General features: G+C 43.4%; 1 protein-coding gene across 2 annotated transcripts in view; it reads left to right on the top strand.

Moving 5' to 3' along the window:
• MTMR7 (myotubularin related protein 7) overlaps positions 1–17385 on the top strand; it is a 132536-nt gene that overhangs the window by 95832 nt on the left and 19319 nt on the right. For both annotated transcript variants that reach the window (XM_058720086.1, XM_058720087.1), the window contains one exon: positions 8310–8442. In XM_058720086.1, coding sequence (XP_058576069.1) covers positions 8310–8442 — 133 coding nt within the window. The remainder of the gene's footprint in view (positions 1–8309; positions 8443–17385) is intronic.

Raw genomic sequence — 17385 nt, forward strand, 5'->3', positions numbered from 1 at the left:
GTGCCAGTGAATATATGGAAACAAAATCACCTACAACTACATGGAACATATAGGACAAAATGAGATGACCAAACAAAATGGCCTTAATCAACATATTTGTCATTATAACTTCTTGCCAGTAATGAAAATGTACATGTGCCTATGCCTGAGGAGAGAGTAGTACATGTGGCCCATGCTCCACATGGGTGTGGAAAGGTGTTCAAGATCTAGTATGCAACAAGAGTGAGATACACAAATATGTATGATGTCATCCCATTTATGTAATAATAATTGTAAACATTGTATATTATTCTATACATTGAAAAAATGTGAGGGTATGTATGCCAAGCCATTAACAATGGTTTTTCCTGTGGGGAAAGAGGAGGGTTTTCAGAACTTTTTTACCTCATAAATGATAGTTTGAAGATTGTTGTCATCATGAAAAGGTTAAAAGACCATAAGGACCTTAAATGTTAAACATAGCTACCATATGAGTCAACAGTTCTACTCCTAACTTGAGAGAAATGAAAACACATGTCCACCAAAAACTTACCTGTGAATATTTCTTGATTAATAATAGCTTAAAAGTAGAAACAACCTGGGGCACCTGGATGGCTCTGTTGGTTGAGTGTCCAACTCTTGATTTCGTCTCATGTCATGATCTCGCAGTTCATGAGTTCAAGCCCCGAGTCAGGCTCTGTGCTGACAGTGCAGAGCCTGCTTGGGATTCTCTCTCTCTCTCATCCCTTCCTGGCTCTCTCTCAAAATAAGTAAATAAATAAAAATAGTAGAAACAACCATGTGTCCATCAACTGAGAATGAGTTAATAAAATGTAGTATATCCATTCAAGGCAATATTATTGGCTATAAAAAGGAATGAAGTACTGATACGTACCACAATGTAGATGAACCTTGAAACTATTACATGAAGTGAAAGAAGTCAGGCACAGAGGATCACACATTGTGTGATTCCATTTATATGAAATTTTCAGAATAGACAGATCCATAGATACAGAAGGTAGGCTGGTGGTTTCCTTGGGCTAGAAGGATGGGAGGAAATGGGGGGGGAACATGGGTAGAGGGTTTCATTTTGGGGTGATTAAAATGTTCTAAAATTAGATTGTAGTGCCAGTTACACAATGGATATATTACACAAGTGGATGGATTGTATGGTCTGTGAATTCTGTGTCAGTGAAGCTATTTTTAAAAGGAACACAAGGACACAAGAAACATTAGAACAGGAAGCAGGAAACAGCCCAAATGATGGACAGCCCAAATCCATTGTATACACTGATAGGTAACTATCGACATAGCCTATACTCGTGGGCTGTGTGAGAATTGAGAATTGGGTATTATCCATTATGTAGGCACTCAGAGCCTGGCAATTTTCAATGCTTCTCTGAGCCTCGGTTCATCAAATATTGTGATTCATGGCCTGGTTCACTTAATTGGATGGTTTCCTAGTGTAAGATCAGTGCCCTACTCATACCCTCAACCTTTGAACAGTCCCGTGCTCCTGACCCAAGTGCAGTAGTGGGATAGTTGTGGGCCAGGCCACGGGGATGGAGTCCCTTTCAGATGCCAGATCAGCAAATCAATTGTGGAGATCAATGATAAAATGCATGTTACAGCTGTATCACATTATAGCAGATTATATGTAAAGGATTCCCTTCCTTTTAGGTAATGTGAAAACGAAATACCCTGGTAAGAACTTCAAACTGGAAAAAAAAAAAAAAAAAGGCTGCTCTGCTTGAAGATTTTCACTTGAAAGATACCAGAAAACCTCTGACTTTACTGTTCTCTTTCCATTTGTGCTTTTTTCTCGGGCTTATCACAGTACAGCCCCTCCCTTCTTACCTTGACTGCATTCTGTCCTCTTTATTGCACGTTTTGCGCGTAAGAAAAGCCTCGTGGTCAGAGAGGAATTAAAGAATGCCTGCATCTTAGGTAAATGTACTGAAGATGAGATACACAAGGAGAGGACAGGGGCTTTCCTGGGTTGGGACGCCTTTCTCCTGTCCCGTTTTCCCAGGTTTAAATAAAGCCAAACAGATTCACCTACTGATGGCAGGGCCAGTGAACCAAGTGTGCACTGTGCTATGTAAACCTCCTGGGAAATGTGGCAGCTGTTGAGCCTGGCATATTCCGGATTTAAAATGAATTAATCCAGAGGATTTGATTTGAAGGGTATATTTAGCACTAAGCGTGTTTACTCTTGGTGATAAGAAGTTCAGTGCCGATCCATTAAAGAAAATTGGCGTGTCATACAAGTGCCCTGTTCTTGTATTTGCTCACGCATACACACACTTCACATGAGTTTTAAACTGTTTGCTTAGAGCTTTCATTCTTCCAAAGAACACGTCTGTTGGTTTTTGTTCCAGAGTGTCAGGCTTCCTTGGTAGCCAGGAGATGGAGTCCCTGTTTGCTCTAGGTGGTGGGCAGGGGGAAATGGAGCTCTCAGGTTTAACTAAAAAGAGAGAGGAACAGGAGGCAACCCCAACCATTCCTGTCCTCAGTGAGGCTAGCCCCACATGCTGCCTCTTGAGGTGAAAGCCTTCTGAATTGCTTGTTGACATTAAAAACATGGGAGGCAGAAGCAGTGAGGTCCTCAGTATGTTTGAATATCTGCCCCCCCCCCCCAATATATGAGGCCAAATCTTACTGCTGGGATTTGGTGCATTAAGCTGATATGAAATAATGTGGATGCAATCAATAGAAGTTGAATTACAAAATGGGAGGTAATTAATTTTATCTCAGCCTTGTTCATGACTTCTCCTTGCTTTATTCTGGGTCTTGGCTGGGCTTGTAAAGATGCCAGGCACCACTTTGTCGTTTAATTCTTACAATAGTCCTGAAAATTGGGACGTGTTTTTCTTTTTATGGCTAGGGCTTGGATTTAGAGAGGTAAAATAATTTGCCCAAGGTTGCACAGGTCAGAGCAGAGCCCACATTCAAATCCAGGCCTATCCGATGCCAAAGCCCAGGCTCCTTCCACTTGACCATGGAGCTGTTCACAGAAGTCAGAGCCCTGTGTGCACGTGAGGCTCAGGAGGGTTGCCACCTCCGAGCACACACCCACTGAAGAGGGAGACGGGGGCTGAAGAACCAACCACAAGCTTAGCCCAAATCAGGGCCAGGGCCAGAGGAGCCAGAAGGGCTCTGAGCTGTGCTCTGATGCCTGCACCTTGGCAGGAAGTGCCGCGCGGTACAGAGAAGGGGTGAGGAAAGGCAGCCACCTGCCTCTGCGAATGCTCAGCTTTTTGTCCTTGCTCCTTCTCCAAAGACAGCTTTATGGTTATGGCTTCTAATGGCACTCTGTAAGCAGTTTTGTAATTGCATTACAGAATGTTGGATATTTTTGTGTTTCTCTGGGATCAGTAATTATGTGGTTCTTACTTAGCAAATCCTGTGAGCGGGGGGAGCTGAGAGAACCCATCGTAAAGACGGAGGTGCCTGAAAGAGGAGAATCTAGGATTTCCTTTTTTAGCAGGATGTGGGCCATCCTTGCCGATGGCCACTATGGCGGAGAGCAGGGGGAAAGGGAATTGGAGAGACAGCAGTATTCAGAGGCAGTGGAATGTCTTCATGCCTTCTCTTTGGTAGTGCAAGGACAGAGGAGTTTCCCTGTGGGTCTAGTGGGCACGGAGGAAGCAAGTGCCCAGGAGCCATCTTGCTAGTGTCCCTCCAAAGACTCCCTCCCGAAGTTACCAGCTGCAAGTGACTGCAGGGTGTTTGCTGGAGAGTGAAGTTGAGGGGGTTAGAAGAAGTTCAAGCCTGAGGGATCTCCCATGTCAGTGACTTGTGTACCTCATATGTCCAAGAGCCCACATGTGTGCCCCAGGGGTTGCACCATTTGCACTCTTTCACCGAGAGGGCAGGGATGGCCCATAAGTGTTGCCAGTCAAGTAGTGACCTCAGTGGAGAGAGAACTGCATTCTTGCCAGCTTTATGAAGAGATGGTTATCACTTTTCTTATCCCTCCTCTGTACTACCTCCCCACTCTCCCAAAACAGTACCTAGAAGAGGAAGGAGAAGCAAGGAGAGAAGACCCCTCACCAGTCCTCACAGCCTGTAACGAGAGAAAGATGAGTTTGCATCATATATGGCGTTGGAATTGTAAATGGAGCCGGATGGTGATTTCCTCTCTGAGTGTAATCCAAAATCTAGTCATTCTGCCTGAGATATCCTGAGGGTAGGAAAGGAAGATTTGACGGGCACAGTTGTAGACAGCAGTTGCAGGAAATAAAGCCTTTTCATGTTTTTACCTGTGTATGCCCCAAGGTAAGGTTCTTCATTTCATCAGTCCTGGAGGGAGGGATAGGATCGTCACGTGACGCTCGCTGCATGTGGCCCGGTCCTCCTCTGGCCAAGATAGCTTGTTTCCATTTCCCAACCATGTCAGCTTGGGCCCTGTCACTATTCAGGTACGGAATGTACTGTGCTGAAATTTGAGACTTGTGAGGCTAAGATAGTTGTAGTCTTCTGAGTGACCAGGCTGACCATTGAGTTGATATCAAGATCATCGTTGGCTAAGTTCTCATGGTTTTGGTGTGTCTGATTGATTGATTGATTGATTAAAGGTCAGAGGAAGATCTGATTCTATTTCTTAGCATTCTTGGCCTGTTCACCCCTCCACTTCGTTCTCATATTCAGTCCTTTGGCCAGTCAGCCGGTCAGTAAATCTTCACTGAGTCCTGTTCTGTGCCAGGTGGAGGGATATGGCTGCAAACCTGCCCTGCAAGCTCGTCGTGGAGCCTGTGTCCTCTGCCCCAGTCCAGTGGATCTTCTCTGCCATCAACACTAAATCTTCAAATTTTCAAATCTTCTTGGAATCCTCAGTTGCTCTCCACTGTCATGCGTAAAGTCTGACCTTCTGAATCAGGCCTTTTTGTAGAGGATTCTGGCTAATTTTTAGCCTCGTCTCTGGCTACTGCCACCATCTGTGAACCGTCTACTCCACTGGCACTGGTCGGCTCTGTGATGATCTGTTCCTTGATTTTGTCTCTCACCTCTTCATCTGCAGTGCCCTCCCCTCGGTCTCTATCCTTCCAGATGATTACGTCTATCTCAAGGCTTTTTGCTTTCATGGAACGTGACCCCCAATCCCCTAGGCTCCACGGGGCTGTTCCCGATTCAAACTCCTGCCACTGTCACAGCCTGTGCCCAGTCCTGGCTGGTAGAGGCCATTATTATTTGGTGCTATGTATTTTCCCTTCCACACTCAGAAGCTTATGGTGGTAGGAATGGCTTCTTACTCAACTTTCTATTCTGTTTATCATCTGGCACACAGTAGGTGTTCGTAAGAGTTTGTTGGAAAATGAGTGGAGTTCTTTTTGTTTCATTTAATGAGCTTTTTTGCATCCAAAGATGCAGATTATCAAATAGTGGAGTGATCTTGGGTTAGAAAACAGGGTATTTTTTTTTCAGCCCTACTTGTCATTTGCCTGTTGTGTTCCTCAAGCATAAATTGAAAGTGGAGTGCAGTTACCTCTAATGTTTTATTTCTTTGAGAATTTTTTGGAGCTGAGATGAATTGCTTTTCCTTCGATCATGAGATGGAGTTCTCAGCCAAAGGCACAGGGGACAAATTAAACTTAGTCTGATATTGTTTTGTTTATACAAGGGACACTCTATCTGGAAATTTATAATATAGGTCCAGGGGGCCTGGGTGGCTCAGTCGGTTAAGCGTCCGATTTCGGCTCAGGTCATGATCTCGCGGTCTGTGAGTTCAAGCCCCGCATCGGGCTCTGTGCTGACAGCTCAGAGCCTGAAGCCGGTTTCAGATTCTGTGTCTCCCTCTTTCTGTCTCCTCTCCCGCTCATGCTCTGTCTCTCTCTTCTCAAAAATAAATAAACGTTAAAAAAAATTTATAATATAGGTCCAGGATAGCTTCTTGAATTTGTATTAATTCTAAAACTGTATTTCCTGCTTTGAGGGTTCAGCATTTGCCACGTTATCCTGATAGGTTCTGTGACATATGTGGAAACCTTGAAAAATTACACTTTGGATGATAGATTAAATATTGCCATCTTCTGTTCATTATGAGAAGTACCATTGACTTTCAAGAAGACATCTTGTGTGGCTCCTTTGCTTGGAAAGACTACCAGTAAATTATCCCAGGTCACAGGCATTCCACTGTTTAAAAATGTGAACACAGAATTCTAATTATACATCAAAATAATAATAATAATAATAGTATTTTGAGTTTTATTTATTACACTGTTTAAAAAGAGTATCTCTGCAGTATGTGGTAAATAGGCTTAACTTGAATTATTCAAGAAACAGAAAAAATATAAGGTTGGTGTAGCATAAGGATACTTGCAAGTCTCCTATTGTTTCCTTTGATGAAGCTTGTTGTAAAGGATTGGCCAACAGCTTTGGAAAATAATTATACAAAGCAGTGATATTTTGTAACAGTGGGTTTCAAAAGAATAATGCTTATAAATCATTTTAGAAAAAAGTTTCCCCTTAAAATAAAACTTTTAAGGGATAAACATACGTTGTCTTCAAAGTAACATATTTTTTTCTTGATGAAGGCCAAACCCTTTGTTCTGATAGCATGCCCAGGAGAAGGGTGACGGTAACTGGAAACAGTGTCATGAAGGGCTGATGTGCCCCAGCTGATGTGACAGGACAATCATGGGCAGGACTGTTATGGAGAAGTGAGGTGTCTGCCAGCCCGGGCTCTAAGTACCACTGGCTTGTCCTCTGCAGTTTTCTTTCTCGCTGCTAATATGTGTTATGTCTATAATTTAAATTAGAAACCTAATATACTGTGTTTGTAACAAGGACACAAAAGCATCTAAAATAGTATTGATCGTGTCCCCTGACACTTGCCACCTGTCTCTTTGTTCTGCCTGCTGCCAGGTTGGTATAGTTGTTCATTCATTTTAATCTGCTTAATCAAACGTGCATAAACGTGAATACATAGCTATCATTTGTTTTACAAGGAATGAGATATTTGTATGAACATTATTCTTTAGGTTATGCTTGTCACTTAACATGTCATGGCCAGTTCAAATCAGTGTACATGTCTCTCTGTCTCTCTCTCTATATGTAAAATCCATATCTTTCTTTTTGTTTGTGTAGAAGTTCAGGGTGTGAACATAGTATAATTTGTCTCCTCATTAGCCTATTGGGATATGCATAGATTTTCAGGTTTTTACTGTTACAAAGTTTTAATACACATTCTTGGACACCTGTCTTTATGTGCTGGTAGTTTTAATTGTGTATGATTCTTACAAGTAAAGATCTGGGTCAAAGAATATTTATGTTTTTAACTTAGCTTTTTGGAAAGTATTTGTTAATATTCCCCTGGTAACTCACTGTCAGCCTAAAAACTGATATATATATATATATATATATATATATATATATATATATATATATATATATATATATATATATATATATATATATTTTCTGGTGGTGAGTTCCTGGTGGCAGTTTTCTGCCTGGGATAACCCACCTGCCTTTTGTGGACAGAAGAGGAACATGGTCAGTGAATACTGTTTCCTAGGATGTGACTACCTGCTTAGCCAAACAGCAAGGATAGAACATTAACAGTAATACGTCCGTCCATTCCGGAAACGTATGTATTTTCCAGCTAAGGCAGGGCTTGCCCCCTGCTTGGTTTGAGTTACGCAGGATAAGGGCAGAAGTTTGCGTTTAATAAATGTCTTCAAAGTCCATTGTCTTTAACCTGATTCGCACTGGGAAACCTCCACTTCACATCTACAAAATTATGGTAATGAAAGTGGTCCCCAAACCCTCTTAGCAGGTGTCTAGTGCCTGGAGGAAACGGCTCTGGAGAGAGGGCTGCATCCCCTCGCTTTAGTCCGTGATTCCTGTTCAAGGTTTAACTGGGGGATTCTTGGAGGCAGATTAGAAACCCGCCATCATTCCTATAGGATAATGTGTTTATCGGCAGTATAATCCTGGAAGATACGATTTAGCCCACAGAGCTTTGTACTCCAGCTGTATCTGCTGAGATTCTTTTGCCGACCTACAGGTTATGCTGTTTGGTTAAGTCAGGGCGACTCGGCTCTTTCACAGAATTGCATATCCGGCCTCTCTCACGGAACTGTAAGAGGCATCTCCAGAAGGGATGTGCAGAATGCTTTCCAGCCAAGAAAACGTTTCCCCACGTCAACAAACGTATAAGCTCAGCATGCGTGCCTGAGCAGCTCAGCACACTATTCCCCTGATTTCAAACATGTTGTGTTTCTGCACATCATTTTGAACTGCTTTCATGGCTGTCGGGGAAATGTGCGGGTTGTGTTATGTCCTGAATGCCATCGGTGACCCTTCTGTTTTGCTGACCACCGCAGCTCAATGCAATGGCAAATCGTGCCGCAGGGAAGGGCTATGAGAACGAAGATAACTACTCCAATATCAAGTTTCAGTTCATCGGGATAGAGAACATCCACGTCATGAGGAACAGTCTGCAAAAAATGCTGGAAGGTAAGCATTTCCTTAGGCACAGCAGTAAAGAAAAAATGCAGCGAAACGTTTTCATGTCAAGTGGAATAAGAGAGCCTTTTGCTTTTTGAGTTGTTACAGTGATGCTGTTTACATAGGTGGGGTAAGTTGAGACAAATGTCATATTGCAGTGACTCCTTAAACATTCAAGCCTTTCCCTTATTTTTTGTTAAGTGTCATGGTGAAATGGTTTTATTTTTAAAATTTATTTTATTTATTTATTTTTTTGGGGGGGAAAGTCCGGGGCTCTTCTGTGCTTACGGTCTAAAGATAAAAGTGCACGGGAGTATTTTTTCTCTCCCTCATGATATTAGTTTGACCCACATTCAAGGCCATTTAGAGATAAGGCAGCCCTACATTTAGATCGATAGCCAGGTCTGTTCGTGTGTGGAGATGAGGTGTATACAATGAATCCGAGGGGCCGAACGGCCATGGGAAGGGAACGTGTTGGAGGAGCGGATACAGCGGCAAGCACTGCACTGCGCCTGCGCCTAGACCGCCGCCGCACCGCCCTGCGTCTCCCCTCCCCCTCCACCCCAGCACCTTGCACAGCAGGACACATACACACAGGCTTATGGAGACAGGAAGTTACAAAGATGGATTATGCAGTGTAGAGCCACCATTCTTGTGGCCAAACCAGCCATAAGCTGATTAGCAGAAATTCTGCATTTCAAGCAAAACCAGTCTCATTTACTGTGAAGGCGCCGTCCACCGCCTCTGGCTCTAGCGGGAACTGAGCAAGGAGGATGCAAGACCCTTGGCTTTGCACCTTGGGGTCCTGGAAAGACTGCGAACCGCTGTGCTTGCACTCTGAGGCCCTGGAAAGGTGGAACTGAGTGGGAGAAAAGTGGGCTGTCAGAATAGGAAATGGAGGGTGGAAGGAAGGGGACAAAGGAAGTGCTTTTCCTTTTTCTAGGGGTACACATTTGCTCTCAGTTAGTATGCAGTTCTCTGCCTCATGAGAAGGACGGGGTAGTGAGAACCTTGCTGGGTGGGGCAGGAGGGACTTGAGCGGCACATTCCTGATTTCCATTCTCTTTCCTCAATTTGCTGGGTCAGCTCAGTCACTGTGAAACTTGCACATATCAGTTGCCTTCACTGGGCCCTGTTACCTGCTATAGAATGAGAGGCCCATTTCTATGGGCCCTTCAAGCCCTATGGGTCTATGACTATAATTTGATGCCCCTGGTTGCAAATATCTTAACCTTGGGCATTTGAGTGGTTAGAAGAAAGCTCATCCTGCATCTGAAAAAACCCACCACAGCCCCAGAGAATCTCTTTCTTATTTCCTCATGAAAGTCACCTTGTCTCAGGCCACAGTGACATCCCTGGGGCATGACTGAACTTTCGGAGATAATCATGGGCAGTTTGGCTGTCCCTGCTATTAGCTGTGCTTTTTAGGTGTCGAAAAATTTGACTAGCTTTGTGCTGTTATTAAAGGCATAGGCTAACTTTAGTATGAAGACTTTAGTGTGAAGTTCATTATCAGATTCATTAAAAAAACAGTATTTTTCATGCAGTAATTTCATAAGCTGACTTTTGAGAATGTACATTTTCTTCTATGCAGAAAGGAGCTCTTAAGAGTTTTTATAACCTTTCACTTGGACTTTAGGTTTCGAATTAGCATTATTTGGTTTCTCATTAGGAACTGTTGCTCCTGCCCTTATACCTGTGGTCTGCCTTCCTTCCTCTAAAGGGCAAGCAAACCGACAGGGCCCTGGAGGGCGGTCTCTGTTATAAGAGGGACCACAGTAGTTCGACAGCACTTTTTCAGCTCTCTGTCAGCACAGTAAGCAAGGACAACCTTCTGGATGACTTTCAGGGAACTTGACCAATGTTTGACTATCTGTTTTTACCAAGTAAATTATAAACCAATTGTGGAGGCTCAGCTGATGAAGTGATGCAACCAGACCCACCTTCTAAGGCTTTTTCTGTTTCCAGCAGCTGTCCTTGGCGTCAAAGAGATCGGAACGTTTGTGCTGCTGGTCATTTGGTAGGAAGAGGGATAGTGCATTTTATTCATGGTTGTTATTTTCTTTTGAGTTTTTTTTTTTTTACCACTGTTAATTAATATCAGAATAGATTCTGAATAATGGAAAAGGAAAAAAAATGTTTGCATTCTAGCTGCTCTGTGAGCAAGGGCTGTGAGATATTTCATTAGAAACTGAAATTTAGGACCAGGTTCACATCTGGTGTAGGTCCATTTATAGAGCTCATTTAATTTTAACTTTGATTTCTAAGTTCTAAACCAGACTTATTTTGCAGTATTCATATCTCCCAATGAGATAGTAATGATACCTTCCAGTTATGAAGGACTTTTGTAATTTCTTGTTTTCTACAGTGCCTTCCCTTTGGATGATTGGGATAATGTTTTTCCCTCAAATAATAAAAGGATGCCCTATATTTTCTTTTTTTTATTATTTAAAATTTTTTTAATGTTTGTTTATTTTTGAGAGAGAGAGTGAGTGGGGAGGGGCAGAGAGAGAGGGAGACACAGAATCCAAAGCTGGCTCCAGGCTCTGAGCTGTCAGCACAGAGCCCGACGTGGGGCTCAAATCCCCGAACCGCGAGATCGTGACCTGAGCCAAAGTAGGAAGCTCAACCGACTGAACCTCCCAGATGCCTGTATTTTCTTTTTTCTTTTTAATTGGAATAGTCAATAAAAAGCCCACATGTCTGTGCCATGTGGACCTCTACACACGCTCTTCACAATATGGCAGGTTATTTTTTCAAGGCGTGCCTCTCTCCAATTCTAGAGTCTGGTATATTACATTTAAAACATTTTTACATTACATATTTAATTTGAAAGTTTTTAAGAACACGCGCTTCCCAGGATCACATAACGAAGCAGGATTTGTGCCTAGTACTTTCCATCACCTTAGAGCGATCCTCATTGATTTGTGGGTCTAGCATCAGACAAGCTCCCAGATAACCACCACACATGGTAATGATGTTATAACATTGATAGAGTGCTTACTATGTAGTGGACACTGTTTTGATTTCTCAGATGTATTTATTCAAGTAGTCCTCACGCACCCTTGTGGCTATTCTTAATATCCCTGTTTGACGGATGAGGAGGTTGAGGTGCACAGGCTGAGAAACTCATGTGCGCTCACAACAGTAGGTGGTAGAACCAAGATTTTCCCCTGATTAGTAGGAATCCAGATGCCACGCTCTTCAGCCCCTGGCTTTATGGCCTTTCTAGGTAGCAGGTTGGGTAGAAAGTGCCCTGGCCACGCGTCTGAAGAACTGGTACTGGGTTCTGTTTTTAGTCCCTGAATAAACTTGAACAAACCTCATTTCCTGTACTTATAAAACAATGTGAACAATGCATCATCCCTAACTTACAGATTTACTGAAAAGATTCCTGGCAAACCATTAAGTGCTTTCCCGTGTTTGGTGTATTATGCTTTCTCATGGGAAGCAGTACTGAGCTTGAAGTATGTTATGAATCAAATGGGTAGGTTAATGGGCTACGGATTAATTCAGCCAGCCACACAAATACTTGATAGGTCCCAGGCCTTTCTATGGGTTACTTTTCTCACTTTCTTTATTCAGGAGACATGGAGTGAGCACAATTTTAGAGGCATGGAGGTGCTTGCCTTATGATAGGGTCTGTGTCCACTCAGCAAAAGTTCATCAACAATAATTTAATAAACCACCTGTCAGGTCTTGTGGATGTTTTCTCAGCAAATTTATTTAACAGAGATACAGATCTCAGCCCAATGGCAGGTCAGATGGGAATGGGTCCAGAGCACGGGGAAAGGGCCCAGCATCCATTCTGTGATTTGGACAATACTACAGTGAAGGGCTGTTTGAACAGGGCCAGAGTCAATTCAATTTAAAAGCTTGAAATCTTTGTAGCAGGACCCACAGTGTAATCACTTTTGTCATTTCCCCCGGAATTGTGGGCATTGACAGTGGAGAAAGTTTTGTGGCAAAATGAGGTGGCCCCAGAGATCGCATCTGATCTGTGCTTCTGTGTGAAGGTTCTGAGCCCAACTATTCAGAACTTTCATTAGGTGTTGAATGGATGGTTGAAAGCAGAGAATTTTGAGTACGTCATGGGAGGCAGTGGGTATTATGGTCATGTGACTTCCTGCTCTGGTCTCCCTGCCAGGTCGCCCTGGGCACATCAAGGTCTAGAAGGGAGCAATCCCTAATGCACCCAGCTCCAATTCCATGAAATATTTCTCTCTGCTCACAGTAAAGGTTGTGGCTATCGGTTCAAATGTCCCTTTTGTTTGATACTTTCTTCTTCATCTCATACCTTTATGAGGTGATAACTAATTCACCCTGATAGAAATGGAGCAGTTTAACTCTTTATAGGCATACAAATTTAAATTTTAAATGAAAATTAAAGTTTAAGTTTAAAATTTAAAGTTTTTCACTTTGAAGCATTTCCTATTACATTGCCTACAAGTTTATGAAGTTCTCTCAGATACGAGCTAATAAAAGGCTATAAATGTTAAAATTTTTTCAGTTCTCTATGTTTCGACTTTTTACCATTATTAACTTCCTCAATTACTAACCCGTTAGATGAGACAGCCAACCAGACCTGCCTGGAAATCACCATTTAGCCATAAGGTATGGGTTTCCACACAGAAAACCGAATTTCCCATTCACATGGAATTAGATGGCTTTACATTTATCTAAGGCTTTTCAAAAAGTGCTCCGCATGACCAACAGAGCTGTCCTGTCAGGCTTTACTTGTCACCAGTTCATGGTCACTTGGAGGAAAGAAATAGATCAAGAGCATGTACCTTGCTCTCTGTGGTGTTGTCAAAGGATGTAAAATGTGGCTGATAGGGTGCTGGGTGGTATCAGCTAATCTGGACGATAATATCCTAAGCCCTAAGGCATGGAGGAAAGAACGTGCCTTCCCGGGGGGGGGGGGGGGTATGTGCTGTGGACTGGACTCCAGGTCAATTATTTACTGGCTGTGTGACCGTGGATGATGACTGAGTAAACTTCTTTAAGCCACCTTTCCAGTCTGAAAATTGGGAGTACATCATACCCTGTAGGGTAGATAATGTAGGCACAGCACCAGGCACAATACCTGCATATTGTAAGTACGAAGAAGTAGGTGCTACCGTAGTGATCTCAGACGTTCGTCTGTACCTCAGATGGTTATTGAGAGTTTTCTACATGCTGGGCATTGGATAGAAAAATGCTTCATTCATTAATGCCAAACGAAGTACTGATTTTGATGCAGGGTAAATATCATGGGCAGGGAGAAACGATGCTTACTTGTTACTGAGGGCTATCCCTAGGTAAGTCAGGGGGTTGAATGTTTTACCTGGACGTCAAAGCCAAAGACTTCATGTCTAGGTGACATTGTCAAGGAGAAGGCAAGAGGCAACACAGTGACTGAAGGAGAGAATAGTGGCTGTTTTAATCCTAATTGGGTTTTATCGTGACATTCACGGACACAATTCAGAGATTAATTTCACCCTCAAATTACTGTTGGATACTTCGTTAATCATGATGGCTAGGTTTTGGATAACTAGGACATTTACACAAGGAATGCTGGTAGAAGACGGTGCCTCCCATGCAACTAAAGATAGACATGACTAATTTTAGTGACACGGCGAGCTTTTTTCCACAGGGCTGTCGTTGGAATTTGGCAATTCAGGAGTTCCTTGCCAGGGCCGGTAAGGTGTGAGATTTGGTGAGAATGTTGGTCCTGGCGGCTGTGTCAGTGGGTGTGATGAGAGTGGAATGGGTCCCCGCCCACTACATCCTCTGCAGCATATGCTGCTTCGTTCACCACCTCACGTATGTGCTGCCCCCACCTTGATCTTCAAGATTCCTGGGCCTGCTCTCCAGCGCCAACCGCTGACATTGTACATCCCCCCTGACCTCCCGGCCTCTCACCATTTTCTCCCAGTCTAGACTTCTCTATTTCCACTTGCTTTAAGCTTCCTATTTAGACGCTGAGCCTTACCTTCAGTTACGCTCCTGTTCATCCTGGCTCAGTTTGCTTACTGACCTAATTATCGTCTATTTGTAGTGGGGAGAAAACACGGAAATTGGAGTCAAGGGAACGCGATTCCCATCACAGCGTACTTACTGTGCTGATAGTGTGTGGACCTGGTCCTCTTCTAGAAGCTGAGATAATTAGCCCTGTTGCAGGTGGGAGGTTGTGTCAGTTCGTGGAGCGAAAACTACCAAGCCCCAAGCCTTCCATATGGTAGATATGGAATATAAACGGGCACGTGTGTTTTTGTATTTATTTGCTGCAAATTGTGTTCTTAGACACGGAATTCACTTGCAGAGCTAATAAATGCTGAGGGTATTTTTTTGTGAACCTGCTGCTCAGTTTCCTTTAGGCCAGTGGTAATTAGTGTTACTGGAATGTGTGTGTGTGCATACATGGATTTATACACCCATTCATGTTTATTAGTAGCTGGACCCACACACAGACTCACTCACATGTCTGCCCGTGGATACTGTTTTCTCTGCTACTAATTCAGGCAGTGCTAACAGGTATACGGAATTTAGGCTTGACTGTGCCTTACCAATTTCTCTCATCATCCAACCCTTTAAAAGAAAACAAGGCTATATACAAACATGGCTTCCGTGGTGTTATTGTAAAGTGGTTCCAGAAAACAGCATCATGCACAAGGCTGGAGTCATTTTAGAGAATAGTCACTAATCTTGTTGGTGTCCTGTAGAGAAGCCAATATACAGAGGTGTCCAGTTAGTGTAAAGTTCTCTATAAAGAGAACCCGTGTTGCTTGGCCTGGATAGGGAGGAGCATAGCACTAACACTCATAAATGGGATACAATTTGTGCAGAGCTCAGAAGTTATTCTGTGTCACCATGGTGGGCTCTAAGTAAAAGGCATACTATATATAAAACAGGCATAAGCAAACACTTCCCTCTCAGAGGCCATCGTTGAGTCCTCTTTGAATGGTTTCACCTGCTAGGATTTTCCGTGAAGGCAGAGGACTACTGTTTTGCCAGTTCGTTGAAGATCATTTCAGTGGGCTTGGCTTTTTGACTCTAAAACGGGAAAGGGACAAATCAAACATCAGCAGAACTCGGGTGGCTGTGAGGCTGGTAATTAAGGGAAGGCCATGTACACTTTGACGTTAGATCTTAGGAGACAAAAAAGACCAACATCCCAAAGGGTTCAAATGGAGATTGTCTTTGCATCTTCGCGGATCCCACCCAATAACCATATATGAAAAAATGAGATTGGTGTTAGGAAATATCTAAGGAAGATTGTCTAAGGCTTATTTTCTCCCAAGCAAATTTCTTATTTCCAGGCCCTATAGTTATATATCTCTTCTTTTTTTAAGTGTTGTTTTTATATGTTGATGGGATATAGATGCCCTGTTATGTAAAACAAATACTGTTAGACCTGGGCATTAAACTCCTGGTAAGTAAGTACAATTCTCTGTAATCTGTGGCATATGCCTCTGATGTCAGCTGCAGTGAACTTCGTTCAGCCAAATGGTTTGTAAATATTGGTTTGGGTTTGGCAACAAGAGTGAACAAATCGGTATTTCTGTCTTATCCTGAGTTTATCCAAACAAACCCGCCAGTTTTAGATTTAAAAATGCAGGCACTGATTGTCTTATTCTCAAGTGTTCCCCCATCTGTCCGTGTGTATTAATCATCTGCAGAGCTGATGGCATTGACCCCGCCACTCGGCCTTTGGTGGGAGAACATTCCCGGGGCTTACCTTCTTTGAGAACCTGCTTGAGGTTATTTTATTTAGCGTGTGCAGTTTTTAACGTTCCTGAGAACAGAAATGTTAGACCAGGAGCCGTGCTCAGCGTGGGAAGGAAGGAGCTGGCCTGGCAGGAGATAGAGCAGCTTGTGCCCTTGCTGAGTGAGCTAAATGGAGAAGGAAGCACTGGAACATTGTCTCTGGCAGTCCCTTGTAGGGACTTGTTTCTGTGAGCTGTCTGTTCCTCTCTTGCTTTTGGCACAGACCATCTCCAGGTTAGCTGGAAAGCCTGGTGTCTTTATTTTTAAACTTGCTGTCATTTCCATGCCTTGTGGGAAGAGAAGGTGAAAAGGATTATTTGTTCTTGGGCTGAGCCTCAGGGTTTGGACGCCAAGATATCCCTCATGCTCCCTGGACTTTCTGAAATAAATGGGAATGCCAACTAGCCCTAAGCCCTACTACGATAACAACCAGAACATTTGGCCTATTTAGTGAAAAGAAAAAAACACAAACGTTTGCAAGGTAATGTTATCTTGTGGAAGATTTAAAGGACAGTGGAGTCCTGAGACTCTACGTGGTGGAATGTGTGTATTTTAGGATTAAGTTGAACACTTTGGGTCATGGCCTGAGGTTAAACAGAGAGACCAAACAGCAGGCGCCCTGGGAGTGGGGAGAGGTCCCAGAGAGTGCTGGAATTTTGCTTCCCACCGGGCTGGGTGCACTGGCACAGGCGAGCCTGCCCCCTGCAGGAACCGAGTGGTACTGCTGGGCAGGGTCACGGGGGAGGGAAGGCAGGGTGTGCTCAGTTTTAACGAGAGGCTGGCCCTCTGCCTTTGCATTAGATTCTGCAACCTGTCTTCACACTGGCTGCACACACCTGAGCTCCCGGGAAGATTTATGAGGTGCACCCTGGCTAGCTTGCCTTACGGCGTTGACTTTGATGTGCTCTCCTCCTAAAACTGCCCCATGTGCCTTGGAAGGCTCCTTGGCCCAGGCTTGAAGCCATCTGCCCTTTGCCACCTCCCTTCCTAATTGCCCTTTTGCCAACTTTATAAAAGAAAAACACACCCTTGATCACATCCTCATTCTTACTCTGATGTATTATTCCAGGGTGCGTGAGAGAATCCATAATTTAAAACATTATTGCAGGGATACATGTGCAAAAACGGTTGGAGACTGCTAATCAAGTTCATCTTCCTTGAGCACTCTAAGTCCCTGCGTCCCAGACAAATAGAATGAAAGGC

Source organism: Neofelis nebulosa, chromosome 3, assembly GCF_028018385.1.
Source record: "Neofelis nebulosa isolate mNeoNeb1 chromosome 3, mNeoNeb1.pri, whole genome shotgun sequence".
Taxonomy (NCBI): domain Eukaryota; kingdom Metazoa; phylum Chordata; class Mammalia; order Carnivora; family Felidae; genus Neofelis; species Neofelis nebulosa.